Source organism: Heptranchias perlo, chromosome 14, assembly GCF_035084215.1.
Source record: "Heptranchias perlo isolate sHepPer1 chromosome 14, sHepPer1.hap1, whole genome shotgun sequence".
NCBI lineage: Eukaryota > Metazoa > Chordata > Chondrichthyes > Hexanchiformes > Hexanchidae > Heptranchias > Heptranchias perlo.
Genome location: NC_090338.1, coordinates 35,510,204 through 35,525,903, shown reverse-complemented (window position 1 = coordinate 35,525,903; position 15,700 = coordinate 35,510,204). Strand labels below are relative to the sequence as shown.

At 40.1% G+C, this 15,700-nt stretch overlaps 1 protein-coding gene across 3 annotated transcripts in view; it reads left to right on the top strand.

Annotated features, from left to right (window-relative positions):
• The first annotated feature begins 283 nt into the window (after positions 1 to 283).
• LOC137332428 (kelch-like protein 3) overlaps positions 284 to 15,700 on the top strand; it is a 128,283-nt gene continuing 112,866 nt past the window's right edge. For 2 of the 3 annotated variants that reach the window (XM_067996254.1, XM_067996252.1), the window contains exons 1-2: positions 284 to 465; positions 13,047 to 13,169. In XM_067996254.1, the coding sequence (XP_067852355.1) occupies positions 404 to 465; positions 13,047 to 13,169 (185 nt within the window). In that variant the 5' untranslated portion in view covers positions 284 to 403. Of the gene's footprint in view, positions 466 to 560; positions 824 to 13,046; positions 13,170 to 15,700 lie in introns of those variants that run through there. The other variant, XM_067996253.1, reaches the window with a different exon arrangement.

Here is a 15,700-nt window from a genome sequence, read left to right as displayed (position 1 = left end):
ATTCTTTGCCGCAAAATATCACAACCTGAAAGGGGAGGGGATAAAATCAGGACTCTCACAAAAGATCAACAAACGTGGTGTTCCTAGATGTGCCACCCATTCTATTTTATTGATAAATATTTACATACTCAGCATCATCCTGTAATCGTTTCCCTGTCCGAGAGCAACTGAATTTACACCAGCAAATATTTACTTGTTACTTGAACATTGCACTTCTTTGATTGGTTTGCTAACCTCGGTCTGCTGACATTGGGCACTTTTTTTTTTTGGCTTGCAACGTGAGCTCCGATCGAAAGCAGCAGCAGCAGTCGTTAGCCATTAAAAACTTTTTGCTTTTGTGTTTGCGGGTGGCAAGAAGAGGGGGGAAAAAAAAAAATCCCCCACCCCAATACCAGCGGGCTGCATGAATCCCTGCAACACGGTGAGAAATGCTGCAGAATCTCGCAGCGGGCGGTGCCAAACGAGGTGAGTTTCAAGCCACTGCTGCCAGGCAACAAAAGTAACAATGTGGTGGAGTGGAGTGGAGGTGGAATCAGGCGCTGCGGCGGGGAGCTAAAGGGAAGGTCCTGAGTGAGTGGCGTTTGATCACAGCTCGGCGTGGGACCGGCCGTGCTGCCATGGCGCTGTGCTGAGGCTGGCTGTGCTTGTGCTGCCCTCCCCGCGGTGCACAGGACGCCGGAGAGACACCCCCACCCCCACCCCCACCAACTCCCCCCCCCCCCCCCCACTATCCCCCGGATCCGGGCCGAGTGGAATGCGGCCGGCGGGCGCGTGCGGTCGATGTGTTCCATTCCAAACACTTCACTATGGACGATGAAGGAGGGTAGGTACTGTCGAGACCCCCCCCCCCTCCCCCCTTCCCGGCTCCTGGTTCTCACATACTTTCACTTCTGTACAAGCCGGGACGTGGCCGCCGGTGCATTCGCGGTGTGTGCACACAAGTTGCCCGTCTTTCTCCCGTTTGACCCGGATCAGTCCCCTCCTGTCACATTGCCCAGTTTGGCTGCTTGTTGTCTTTCTCGATCTTTAAACCCGAGTACAGACCGCTCTTAATACGCATGTGCAATCTACCTACCACTTATTTTTTTAAAAAAATCTACAACTTTATCTTGTAACTCAATAAATTACTTGTTTGCATCCTGTCCACCCTGCAGATATACCATTTGCACATCTGAGCTGACACTACCTCGGTTGCCACTCGTTCTGATGCTGTGCTGAGAGGTTTTCTGATCATTATTGTATTCTAAAGCGTGTTGATTTCTGGAAAGTTTTAACAAATCTGTCATTTCCTGGAAATTGCCATTTCTCTAGTATTGCGGTGTGTTCTGTAGCTCGTTGAAGTAATGTTTGTGTGGACTCGAGAATTACAGGTAGCTGTTAGAGAATTGCTTTATAAATCTGGGCCACCAGTATATTAAATACCAAATGTAATTATTGAGGTGCAGACGATCCCACCAATACACAAATCACATAAATAGCTGCATCAGTACTAATGGTGTTCTGCACTTCAATATTACCTCAGTAGAGTGGACAATGTCAGTTGAAAACCTAACACCATTAATCTTCCTGGTCTGGGTACAGTGATGTTTGTTGGCTACTGCCAACACTTTAGCTTGTTCAGCTGTATTTCTATGTCCTTTTCCTCTGAACTATTGGGTGGAAAGGTGCATGTTTAGTGAAAAATGGCCTGGCAGCCTTTAGTCATTTCACTGGTTACTGTAAGCAGAAGCTGAGAAACTCCAGAGTTACATAGAAATACAAAGAGTGCACCTTTGGGGAAGAGATATTGAATGCTGTATTTTTAAGTTCTAACACACCATGGTTCCTCTAAAGTGTTTATTCACTTTACTCCTATGTGGTTTGCAATCTCCAGCCAATATCACAGTGTGCTGTTGTCTTATTGATTGTTGAAGAATGTATAAACGCAGATTCCAGTGTTTTTTTGTTTCCAATTTTCTTCCTGACCTGAAGGTGAAAAGGACTTTTGCTGGGTTATGATTCCTAGGATGGCAGAAACTTTCAGGTACCTTTCCCAAATAGCCATTCATCATTTGCGAGTCTAAGCATTGAGTGTTGGCAGACTATTCGTAGGCCTCTACTGTAGCTCAATCTTGTCAACACCCAGAATCCACAGACACTCATACACTTTTCAGCAGGGTCATTGGACAGCGATCAGGAATGGGAACCCTGGCTTTTTTTGTTTCCGTCCCCTCCCTAGTCCAGGGGTCCTAAAGCAATTCCCCAATTGTCACTTCAGCTGAGATCACCTAACTCGGCACAGGCCAGGAATTGATTCTCTGGTCTTTAAGGCTTAGTACTACGTCTTGCAGTGCGTCTCTCCACTGAGCAATCACAAGCTATCCCAAAAGGTTTTAACATCCTGACCACAAGAAAAAATATTGTCATTATCTGAAATCAGATTTACTGAGGCGGGATAGTTTTCCTTATTTTCTTTGCTGCCTGAAATTGCAGAGATTTAGCAATCATTGTTCAAAATCTTGCACTTTGCACAATGATGTAATTATGACTGAGAACAAAAAGTTATTTGGGATATAATATGTACGTAAATATTTGTTTAATAACTTTAGAACATTTTAATGTGATTTTATCCCTCTTCACTGTCACAAGAAAGTGATTTTTTTTAACCCTTTGTGATAAAATTAGCAATCAAGCAACTTTAAATTCTACAGAATGCAGTTAAAACTGCCCTGTAAAATGCCGCTGCTGGTGTGTGATGTAGTGGTTTACTGTTGTGCCTCGTGCAAAAACCGCTGTTCTATCCAATTATCACTTTGCAATTGATCTTAGAGGATTCAAGTCCAGAAGAATAATTGTTGCATAAACCTTTTGGGGTCTTAATTTTCATTTTTGGAAATGGGGCATTTGCAGTCTTCACCTGTGCATGTTTTTTTTATTCGTTCATGGGATGTGGGCGGTGCTGGCGAGGCCAGCATTTATTGCCCTTGAGAAGGTGGTGGTGAGTCGCCTTCTTGAACCGCTGCAGTCCGTGTGGTGAAGGTTCTCCCACAGTGCTGTTCGGAAGGGAGTTCCAGGATTTTGACCCAGCGATGAAGGAACGGTGATATATTTCCAAGTCGGGATGGTGTGTGACTTGGAGGGGAACGTGCAGGTGGTGGTGTTCCCATGTGCCTGCTGCTCTTGTCCTTCTAGGTGGTAGAGGTCGCGGGTTTGGGAGGTGCAGTCAAAGAAGCCTTGGCGAGTTGCTGCAGTGCATCCTGTGGATGGTACACACTGCGCCGGTGGTGAAGGGAGTGAATGTTTAGGGTGGTGGATGGGGTGCCAATCAAGCGGGCTGCTTTGCCCTGGATGGTGTTGAGCTTCTTAAGTGATGTTGGAGCTGCACTCATCCAGGCAAGTGGAGAGTATTCCATCACACTCCTGACTTGTGCCTTGTAGATGGTGGAAAGGCTTTGGAGAGTCAGGAGGTGAGTTACTCGCTGTATGGTATGGTTGGAGACCTGAATTTTTGCTTGGTTTTCCACGTGAATGTAAGCATTGTTGACAGACACCATACACATGTACAACTTGGGGGAATCTAGTTCATCTGCATGTGGGGACCTAAAGGTGCTCTTTGTTTGTTAATCTTATTTTTTTGGTTCAAAAAAGGGGATGAGCAATATATCTTAGTACAAGATTTACTCAAACATTTTTTGTTTAATTTTCTTTTATAAACATTGTTGTGGAAGGTCCAGGCTTCTTACTCGAGCCTTTATATATTCTTTAGTGATGTGCACACTGATTGGAAATAGTCACTATATCAGAATAAAGTGTTGCACAGAATACAAATGCAGCAGTTGAGAATTGATGCTCATTGCAAGCTCTATTATTTTGTTTGTCCCTGTGCAAATGAAGATATGACTCTAAAATGCGTAAGCTGCTCCATTTTCATCCATCTGATGGGAATAGCCATGCAACATTACTCTGCAATTTGTATTGCACAGAGCTTTGGAGGTAACTGAAAACACAGATGTAATAAAGTAATCTGTGATGTTACTTCTATTGGGGGCAGCCCATTAGTTGTAATACTGGAGCTGTTCAAGCTTTATGTGCTTACGTTGTTGTCAGTAGAGTGCTTCAGTTGTTCCACTGTAGCTATCTCTAAAACCTAATGTAGATGGGGCTGCAGTAATTACTATCGAATTAATAGAAAATATGGATACAAGTAAAAGAGAATTAAAGGAAAAGCCAGAGTAGGGCCGAACTAGGCTGAGCACAAGGCACAACTTTAGCGTATTTTACAGCAAAGAAATACAGTTTGATTCAGAGTAAATTATAAAAGAACAGAATACATGTAAGCCCGTCAATGAACTTAAGACCAAATCCATTTGAGTTTGTAAGATTTCTGTTTGTCTTCTCTTTCTTGTTAGTACAAAATACTGTAAAATCTGCCCTATAAATCTCACCTGTGTGACTTTTGTACTGGTAGTGCTAAAACTGGGTGCAATATATTTTAAATATTTTTGTTTGAACAAGATTCCCCCAGATGGCATCTTGTGAACATTTATAGGTTCTGTGCCATGCTGAACTATCCTGATTGGGGAACAGCTGAATTGTTATCAAAATTATAGCATCTTTACTATATCTTTGCAAGCGCCAACCTGAATGCTTGGTAAAATGTACAACACAATGCAAAATTTTTATTGCTCTTTTTAAAATACTTCTGCTATTCTTGATGTAACAGGTAGTTCAAGTGGAATCCTGAGAGTCAAAGATGCTGGGATATTCTGAATGCAATGCCTGATCCACTCATGGTATCCTTAGCATTCCTTTACCTTTGACCCTTTGAAATCTTGACATGAAGTGTATACAAATGAAAGTATTTGCAGTTGCAGTAAAATTTCCATGTATAAGCTTTTAAATAAAACCTGTGCATTTGAAATGTTTCAAAACATTTCTAGGAGGGTGAAATCGACTTGTACAGGGTAGTAATTATGCACAAATATTGTAGAATTACAATGGAGCCGTACAAACTACATTGTCTGCATTTTTGCATAATTTAGCACTGCAACTTAAACCATTAAGTGATGAATTGGATTAAATTATGCTAATTTACCACCATAACAACCGGAAATGAATCACGTCACCTTTGGTAACGAGTCCAGTGATACGTACTCTGAAATGATGTGCAAAACTAAATTAACCAATAAGCCACGCTTGAGGGAAACCAAATTGAAAGTTGACCTTAAAAAGGTGGGTGGACTCCACAGCCAACAGAGGGAAAAAGGCTAACTATGGAGCTGTACCTTTCCTATTCCCACTAGGCAAAAACGCAACTTCTCCTGAGCAGAGGGCAGTGATTGTATTTTGTGGGAGGAAAGCCAAGTAACAGACCTCCAGTTTAAAAGTACAACCAAGGCCATTCATTGTGTACAGACATCACACACATTATTGATTACAGATGACTTTGTACAGCATTTTAAAAAAAAGATTTATACATATATATTAATGCTCATTGACCACTTGTATCTGTATTCTATATATTTGAATAGATGATTACCACATTGGTAACACTACTTTCAGAGGTGAGTAACATTAGTCCACATCAGACAATTCAAGCCTTTGGTCAAAAAAATTCAAAAGTATGGCATTTCCCGCCACAGTTAGTCGAGAGCTTGCTGCCGTGTGAGGAGTAATGTTAATGTTGTGATGTCATCTCAGTATCTGTAACTTGGGTTTCCAAACTGGCACAGCAGTTAGGTACTCCTGACAGAACAAGGCTATTAGTTTAGCATTTAGAGGATAAAGTAGATTGAAGCAGAAACATTCAGGATATTGTACTTTATTACCTGACTTTATAAAAAAGTTAATACATTAATTAATTAAGCAGCTGAGTGAATGTAGACAGCAGTTGATAAATGAGTAGACTGTTGTACAGCTAATTTCTGCTAAATGTGTTCCTGCTCCAAATATGGAGCTCCACGTATTCAGCTCCTTTAATTCCTGTAGAGATTATCTGATCCAAGTTCAATGTACTTTTATTAAAACACAAAATGTTTCGAATTGTTTTCACTGCTTAACACACTGGATATTGTCAGTGTAACATGCTCTTTATATGTTGTGTACTAACACCTTAACACAAATGGGATGGGGGGATGGGACAACAGGAAATTGGGCTACTTTGGTCCTCTTTTATGCCCGTATTGTACTTTTTATGTTGTGATTGTGATATGACGCCATTGCATCCTGATTCTCATTCAGATTTCTCCAATGAATGTTTATTGCTTTCATCAGTTCAACGTTGGTTATTTCCCATTTTAAAGTGCATGGTTAAACTTTGCTGTAGTGTGGTTTTAGGAAAAGTAAGTGATGAAAGGTGCAGTCTGTTCTTAATTTGAAGTTGCTTATTTTGAATATCTGTTAATTTGATTTGAAATTTTGCAAACAAGCCTCCTATGCTTAATTTTGTATTGCCTGTAATGGATATTTTGATTTTTTTTTGAAGTGGAAATGCATTAGGATTATACAAAACCTATTGTATTGGTAGCATAATTTAACTTTCATAAATACACAATGAAGTCACCACCTGGGGTAGTATTAAGTGATACAGGCCAGAAGGTCATAAGTTCAACCTAGTCCCAGGTTTAATCTGCTCTGCACTACTCTGAATTAGTTGATATCAATCAGGTCAGAAGTGCAACAAATTGGCTGATTTTATGGGATAAATTTTAACCCCATGAAAGGGTGGGTTGGGGTCGGGTGGGAAGGTAAAAATTGTAAAAAATTCAAAACCTGACCCCAGTTTGTCTCCAACCTGCTCACTTGCGGTTTTAACAGAGGCGGGTCAAAGGGCGGGTGACCAACCCGCTCTCAGGAGGCAGGTCGCTCAATAAAACCTTTTAAGGAGCCTCTGGGCCTCCATTTTGACAGCTTTTTTCATTTTTAACTCCTGGGGGCTGGGACTTCCGGGCCTTCTGCTTCACGCCACGTAAGAGGAGGCGAGAAGGCCTGGATCAGCAGGTAAGTGTCATTGTTGCACTGTTGTGGGCCAGGAGGAGCATGAGTGTTTCCTCCAGGCCCAACAAGCTTACCTGCAGCGGTCCTGCACATGTAACCGACCGACCCCCTCTTCCCCCCCGCCCCCCCAATGTCTGACCCCCCCCACCCACCCCCCTCCCCAAGCTAAAACCATCTAACCTGCATTATCAAAGTAGATGATTCACTTGGAGAGTGGGGAACTGCTTGTTATTTTATCTATTTGAAAGATACATCAGTAGTCGGGAAAATGTTAGAATCTATTATTAAGGATGTAGTTACAGGGCACTTAGAAAATCATGATATGATTAGGCAGAGTCAACACGGTTTTATGAAAGGGAAATTATGTTTGACAAATCTATTAGAGTTTATTGAGACTAGCAGGGTAGATAAGGGGGAACCAGTGGATGTAGTATATTAGGATTTTCAAAAGGCATTCGATAAGGTGTCACACAAGAGGTTGTTACACTAGATTAGGGCTCGTGGGATTGGGGGTGATATATTAGCATAAATTGAGGATTGGTTAACGGACAGAAAAGAGAGTTGGAATAAATGGGTCATTTTCGGGTTGGCAGGTTCTGACTAATGGGGCGCCGCAAGGTTCTGTGCTTGGGCCTCAGCTATTTACAATCTATATCAATGACTTAGATGAGGGGATCGAGTGTAAATTTGCTGACGATACAAAGCTAGGTGGGCAAGTAAGCTGTGAAGAGGACGCTAAGATATGCAAAAGGATATGGGCAGGTTAAGTGAGTGGGCGATAAGGTGGCAGATGGAGTTTAATGTGGGGAAATGTAAAATTATCCACTTTGGTAGGAAGAATAGAAAAGCAGAATTTTTTTTAAAAGGTGAGAGACAAAGAAATGTTGGTATTCAGAGGAATTTAGGTGTCCTCGTACACAAATCACAGAAAGTTAAACATGCAGATACAGTAAGCAATTAGGAAGGTAAATGGTATGTTAGCCTTTATTGCAAGGGGGTTGGAGTATAAGAGTAAGGAGGTTTTGCTGCAATTATATAGGGCTCTGGTGAGACCACATCTGAAGCTCTGTGTTCAGTTTTGGTCTCCTTATCTAAGGAAGGTTATACTTGCCTTTGTGGGGGTACAAAGAAGGCTCACTAGATTTTAAACTCACGATGAGAGCGTTGTCGTATGAGGAGAGATTGAGTAGAATGGGCCTATATTCTCTGGAGTTTAGAAGAATGAGAGGTGATCTCATTGAAACATAGAAAATTCTTGGAGGGCTTGACAGGGTAAATGCTGAGAGGCTGTTTCCCCTGGCTGGAGAGTCTAGAACTAGGGGTCATAGTCTCAAGATAAGGGGTCGGGCATTTAGGACTGAGATGAGTCAAAATTTCTTCACCCAAGGGGGTTGTGAATCTTTGGAATTCTCTACCCCAGATGGCTCTGGATGCTCAGTCGTTGAGTATATTCAAGACTGATTTCGATAGATTTTTGGACACTTGAGGAATCAAGGGATATGGGGATAGGGTGGGAAAGTGGAGTTGAGATAGAAGATCAGCCATGATCTTATTAAATGGTGGAGCAGGCTCGAGGGGCCGTATGGCCTACTCCTGTTCCTATTTCTTACGTTCTTATGAGCGGCTTCAAAACATGCAACTTTGGACAGCATCCACCATTGTACTTTACCAAAATCCTGGTGACAGCCAGTGGCGTTGCTTGGGATTGTGGCCTCCTGATCAAATGTTAGGGAAAACCCCTGCTTTAGAACCAGACGTGTGGTCTGGTGAAAATGTGTTTATTTTAGCTGTTTTATTTCTATATGATTGGTGAAAACTATTTCTTAATGGTAGCCCCACTGTTGTTTGCTTGCACATGACTGAAGCAACCATTTAGTTTCTGTGTAGACATTTTTTATTAAAGAAGTAAACCGAATGGGTACAAATATTAGAGTAAGTAATTGTTCATTTACCATCCACCTGTCATGTTTAAATGATTCAGAGAGACTGCATTCTCCCTCTGTGATAGTTAATGTATCTACAATTATAAAAGGAACAACTCTCTCCTCAAGTCTTTTATGTTAAAATAATCCACAAGGGATTTTCTTTGAAATACCAAAGTGAACCCCACATTTCCTCAAAGACGTCCAGAAATCCATATGACATCCTTTCAAAGAGAATCAGTTCAACTATTTCCTTGCAACGTGCCTCCAGGGTTATCTCTTGATGTTTCTGGTGTTTAAGAATGATCCTTGTGGCTATTATAAAGCAAACCAATTAAAGAACTGGAGCTGAATTCAGTTTAAAAAAAAACTATATAAATCACAAGCTCTGACTGTAGCCATCGCATATAACTTGATAAATTACAATTGTTCCTACCATGCTGAAATAAAATGTACTGTTTCCAGGACCAAAGTGACACCAGTGTGTAAATCAAGCCGTAAATATGCAAATACTTGTGCATGATCCTTAATCTACCAAATGTTTATTTGAAGTAAATTTTGAAAAAAACATTACAGGTTTAATGAGTTACCATCCTCCAGATGAGCTGTTAAGCTGAGGTCACACCTGCCTGTTCATTTGGACTTTAAAGATCTCATGGCCCTATGTAAAGAAGAGGAGAGAGTTCTCCCGATGTCCCGGTCAATATTCTTCCCTTAATCAACACCACCAAACACATTAACTGGTCGTTCATTTCATTGATGTTTGTGGGACCAAAATGACAGCTGTGTTCACCTACTCAGCAACAGTGACTGCGCATGTGATAAGGTAAAATTTAAATGAAAGTTCTTTTTCTGAAGTTCCAGTTGTCAGATGCAGGGCCCAATTGGCCCTTCATGCATTACGAATCTTGTGAACCTCCTCCTCATCCCCACTCAACCCCTCCCTCAGGCCCGCATCACATCTCTCAAGCACCCACATTTATCTCCCTGCCCCTCCAATGGGCCTCCAGCCGCTCCCTTCCTCTGCACAGCTCTTCAAAATGTCTGCTTTATTAAATATGGTCTTTCCCATCCACAATCTTGTCCTGGAGGACAGCCTTGGCGAGTTGGAGAAACGGGTGCTACCATATTGTTCCACCCATCCTCTCTTTGTGCACGGCTTACCCATTGGGAACGCAGCATCATGGAATTGGCCGTAGTGTCTTTTAGAAATGTGTTACATATGCCACGATTATTTGGGTCGCAAGTTAAAGAAATCAGCGCATTATGAATGGCTTGTCAGACCCTGTCTGATTTAACTTGAGCAACACCTAATCCCAGAAATTACAGTTTGAAAAGATTTTGCTTATGTCGCTGTTTACAATAGATTTAAAACAAACAGAACTTTGTGCCAACTATCAAGGCATCGTTTTTCTCTGTTCTAAAACATTTCAACATAATTTGCACGTCTGGTCATTTCAGGGGCAGCTACAGTCTGTACCTTTTTAGACTAAATGTGATTTTCTAACAATCTAGCTCTTCTATTTTCTCTCCTCTCCTAAAGATGTTACCTCTTTACTTGGGTATGGTTTGACAGGCGTCTGCTGAATATATATCCATCCCCACATCTCCCATGCCCAATAATATCCAATAACAGATGACATTAGTATCTGGTATTTTGCTGGGTGGCCATTATTTATGTAGGTAGAGTGTAGGCCATTCCCCCATGATGGGCACCATTGTAAGACTAATCCTGTTCTCACCATGGTCCACACATGCACTTTTCATCTTGGACTATCAGAAGTGGGAATTCTGACTGATTTCCTCCCAGCCCAGGGGCTCGAGGAACAATTATTGCTCCCCCTTGCTGCCCTGACTAAGATTTGCTCACTCAGCACAGACTGTAGGACCTCTAGAGGTTTGATGTTATTAATGGCATTCCTTTTAAAGAATTGGCTGTTCAAAAGACTGTCATAGAAATACTACCAGTCTTTTCTACAGTAACTACTTTGCTTACAATGGTGTACATTTCCAAATACTGCACTATACATGTTACATATTTGGCATATAGAGAGAGAGGGATGTATCAAAGTAGTGCAAGTGATCCTTAGTTTTTCTGAGGCTGAGCACTCCTAGATATGAACAGGAAACTCAGTGATTTTTCTCCCTTTAGTTTTAAAATATATTTTGTTTTTAATGAGTAAATCTGGCAAAATAGATAACTGATTCAAGCAGAGTATTCTGATGTACCATTCCCAACCAGTAGGGATTTAGATTCAAACAGAATCATGATCCAAGCATAAACTTTCTTGGTAAATTATTTATATGTTTATTAGGATTCCGTGTAGTAGTCATGATGAGGAATTTGAAATTTTAGATTGAAATGGTACAGTAAATTATAAATCTGAACAAAGACGATTCCTCTCCCATGGCTTCAAACATTTGCAAACATAATCTTGATTGTTTTTACAGTGTGTCTCAAACTGCCTTTTGCATGCATTAGATTTTTGCTTCTTTTTGTTGTGTAGAATTTAAAGAACTTTTCACAGATGGTAGCCTGAATTAAACAGCCTGAAAATTCCACTCATTTAAAATCATTCACCTTTTAAGTTTTATGGTGTTAGAAACAGCACAAGTCAGGAGTTTGATGGAGTACTTTCCACTTGCCTGGATGGATGCAGCTGTAGCAACACTCAAGAAGCTTGACACATCCAGGACAAAGCAGTCTGCTGGATTGGTGCTTCATCCACTAGTCTAAATATCCACTCCCTCCACCACAGAGGTACCGTGGCTGCAGTGTGTACTATCTACAGCTAAGGGTTCTTAAGGAGTCAATGCGTTCGTGAGGGGAGGGAGGGAAATGGTGAGAAAAGGAGGACAAAAAAAGTAAGTTGACATCTCAGTGGACCTGCACTATGTTATTGTGAATTTCTCTCAGACTATTGTTCAGCAGGTAGGTATGATGTTTTCACCAGCAAGTTTTATGCTGGAGCAAATGTAGCATGGAACATATGCTGCCATGAATTTGACACTTATCGTAAAACACCATTAGATTTCTAACAATCTTAATGTTGTAAATGGCTTTATTTCAGCAGACTCTATCTTCCTTTTGAAAATAGTTATAAGGTCAGGAAAAATGTCCTTCCATTTGTACTTGTTCCTCTGCCAATAAAGACTTCAAGGTGGCAGATTTTAGTCTCCTTTCCAAAAGGAGTGTGTTAGGCTCTGCAACTGACTGTTTCCACAAAGGTTAATGTCATCATAATAATTTGGAATTACTTTATTGAAATTTCTACTAACTTGTTATCTTTTTGTTTGCTAATTGATTGAAAGTTCTGGGAATTTTCTGTGCATTTGTAAACACTAACTCACTATAACTACTATGCAGAAGGGAAAATGTTACAACTAAAAAAACTACCATTTATTTTTCTGTGGAGTACTGTATATAGCTTGGCAGTATTTGGAGAAAGTTATTTGATTGGCAACTTTGAGTAGGTGATAACATTTCAATGATCAGTACCCTGATTTTTATACTTTGTATATTTGGTTTTGAGAATTATATAGCTATTTTTGGGATGAACTCCATCTTTGATCATGAAACTGAAGTACTGTGGGCCTTTTCTAAGTCTCAAATGTGAACATTTGGATCACTTATCTGATACAGATGATAAATGCCTGAGAAAGTATTGAGTCCTGTTGATTTTGTTGTTTAACAACATGTTTTCTTGCTGCCTGGGAATAAACCAGCCTTTTCCATTTTCATGTGGTTTCATAAACAACGCTATGTGAATTTGGGACTATTGTCTCCTTTCAGTTTTGAGTCTTTTTTTCTTGGCAGCAGTATACGCAAACATTGCTGACTGGTAGTGTTAGTTAAATTGGAGAATGGCAGAAGGATATAAAGTATGAGTATCATTTGTAAAAACACTGAAAATAGTAAACAGCTCCTTATTTAAGGGGCGTAGTTGCTGTTATTTTTAACCACGTACTTAATGTGATGCAGTTCGACTCAAGGCACAAAAGTGTCATTGTGATAGAACTGACATTTGGCTGTTTCAACCCTTCTCCCTCCTTGTGATAAAGACAATGCCCCTTTAATTGTGTTCTCATGTATTCTTGTTTTATGTTTTACTTCTCTCTAAATGTATATTTTCACATTTACATAAACAGCAGTGCCAAGTCCTCACCAGCACGAACTGTGGATCTGAATGAAGATGATAAGGATCAGGCACCGGTTACTATGAATCCTTTTCATATGATGAAAGCCTTCAAAGTCATGAATGAGTTGAGAAGGTAACTTTAAAAAAAAAACTTCCTCCTGGTGTTTGAATCACTTCTCTTCCTTACTCCTTTAGGTCTCTTTTCTCCTTTCTTCCCCCATCTCTGATCACAATGTGCCATTCCCAGTTTCAGAAGCCAAGCAGGTTTCCAGGGTTCTGCCAGCGTGGCTGGTTATCTGCGAGTGATTTATGCTGTATTTTATTTTCTCTAGACTCTAGAGATTCAGTTTACTTTGTTCAGTCCAGCTGAAATGGATGATTGAAAAACTATGAGGGAGTTCAGTTAGTATAGATATTTTAAACAGCAATTGTTTTCAAAAACTAAATATATGGACTCAATCTTCAGGTGAATATTTTTTTTTATTCGTTCATGGGATATGGGCGTTGCTGGCGAGGCCGGCATTTATTGCCCATCCTTAATTGCCCTTGAGAAGGTACCCTTGAGAATTGCTGATCTGCAGAATAAGCTTTTTTTTCCATTTATATTGGATGGATACTGTCATTAGCAGTCCACTTGGTGCTTTTGTATGTGAACAGTTTGTGTTTTAGGTATTCTGGGTCAAAGTTGCTGTTGGCAGCATGTTGTGTTTTTGGGTCTTTTCTATCCTTCTTCTAGATTTTTAGCTGTGTTTTACATCGTTCTCTAAGGTGAATTTCAATTCCCTATGACCTTCAGAGCATCTTTGCTAGCTTTAATATCTGGGTAAGCTTTTGGTAGTGTGCCTAGGTTAACAAACAGAAAAACCTTTCCATTAATTACTTTAACTACTAGAATTATCCTGTGGCTCCACAGCATCCTTTTTCGATGAGAAACAATAGAGCATTACATCAGACCTTGTTTCAGACTTTAACTATCAAGCGAATTAACCTAACAATAAGTGCATAGTGCATAAATAGCAGTGATTGCAACAATATATTTGCAGTAGAAATTATACAATTGCTCTTCAACAGGAAAGTAACACATATTTGCAATCTTTATACTGAACTATTATTTTGAATTAATATTTTATATATACAGTAATTCTTTTCTTTCTCACCACTGTGGGAGCTACACTGGCTTGACTTAACTCTTTAAGTTTCCAAACCGATTCACTCTGATTTGAATAATACAACTTAGTCAATTACTCAAACAGTTACTGGAGCTCCTTGGGTTTAAATAACTGACAACTCGATTTATAAAGGAGCTGTTAGTCATGTACAGAATCGAGCCATTCACACAGCATTATTTATATTTAAATTGTGTGGCTTGACTCCTCTCTCTAGCTTGTAATCTTGGAGACAACTGACTAAACCACGCAATATTTGTATTGATTCAAGGATTTTAACTGGACCTGGCTCTTAAACTCCTTTTATGTATTTGGACTAGATTTAAAGTATTGTGACAGGATTTAACAGGACAGCTATCAAGCCAAAACTTGACAGAAATACTTAATTTTTGTCACACAGACACTTAAAAAGAACATCCTTCTGGGGTGAGATTCTGCTCTGAAAATCTGCCAATTTTTTTTTCTTGTTTTGTCTGGTCTTATTTTCTGATAGTTCAATCAATCGATTATATTGCAAAAAGTGTGTGAGAAGAATTTCTTGAATTGTTAAGTTTGAGGTATTACTGAGTTAGAAAACTTATCAGTTCACACAATATTTTACCTAGGATTTGACAAAGTGGTTCTTCTAGTCACTACATTTACATGCCCAGTCACATTGGAGCTTTTTTTAAATATAAAAATAAAATGCCATTATCTGAAATAAGTCTTAGTCAGCCAGGTAAAATAATGATTTTACAAGTAAACTAATTTTATCTTATTACAGTGTTGTAGTTTACTAATTTCAGAACTGAATTGTGGTTAGAGAATGACATTTTTTTTGAGTGTTTTTCCCATCCCTGCCATGTTTGAGCTGGACGGTTTCAGATACGCTGCTGCTTGACCAACGACATAGTGTTGCAGTCAATCTGCGTCAGTACTCCTCTGTCTTATCATTTTATTTATCAAATACTTTTTTATTTTTGAATTTATAGTCCAAGTCAGATCTGAGAGGTACAGTCAGACTCTGACTCACACTGCAGCTCTTTTGTTAACCAGGGCCTTTTGGGAAGTGCTTTCAGGGCACTTGTATTTTCCTGTGTTATAATGGCCCCTACTCCCAATCAGGCATGGGTGGTACAGTCAGAATAGCACCTGACTTGCACAAATATACACAACGGCATAAGAGGTAATCAGGGGTGTAATCAGGCTTTTGTATGCAGCCCTTGCTCTTTCATTGCGTTTCTCCCCCCTTTCCCCTCCACCCGCTGCTACTCAAGAATGCTCCAAAATGGGTGCCATGGAGCAGGTCTGCACTTGAGAAACTCACCTCTTTGACGAAGCTTCTGGTCATCACTCCTAATATCTCCTTCTTTGCCTCGGTGACTGTTTCTTTGATTATGTATCTGTGAAGTGCCTTGGGACATTTTTCTACATTAAAGGTGCTTATAAAAATGTGAGTTGTTGTTGTTGAGATTGCTTATGTGGTGAGTTTTGATCTCAAATCCATTGCTGTTGGAAG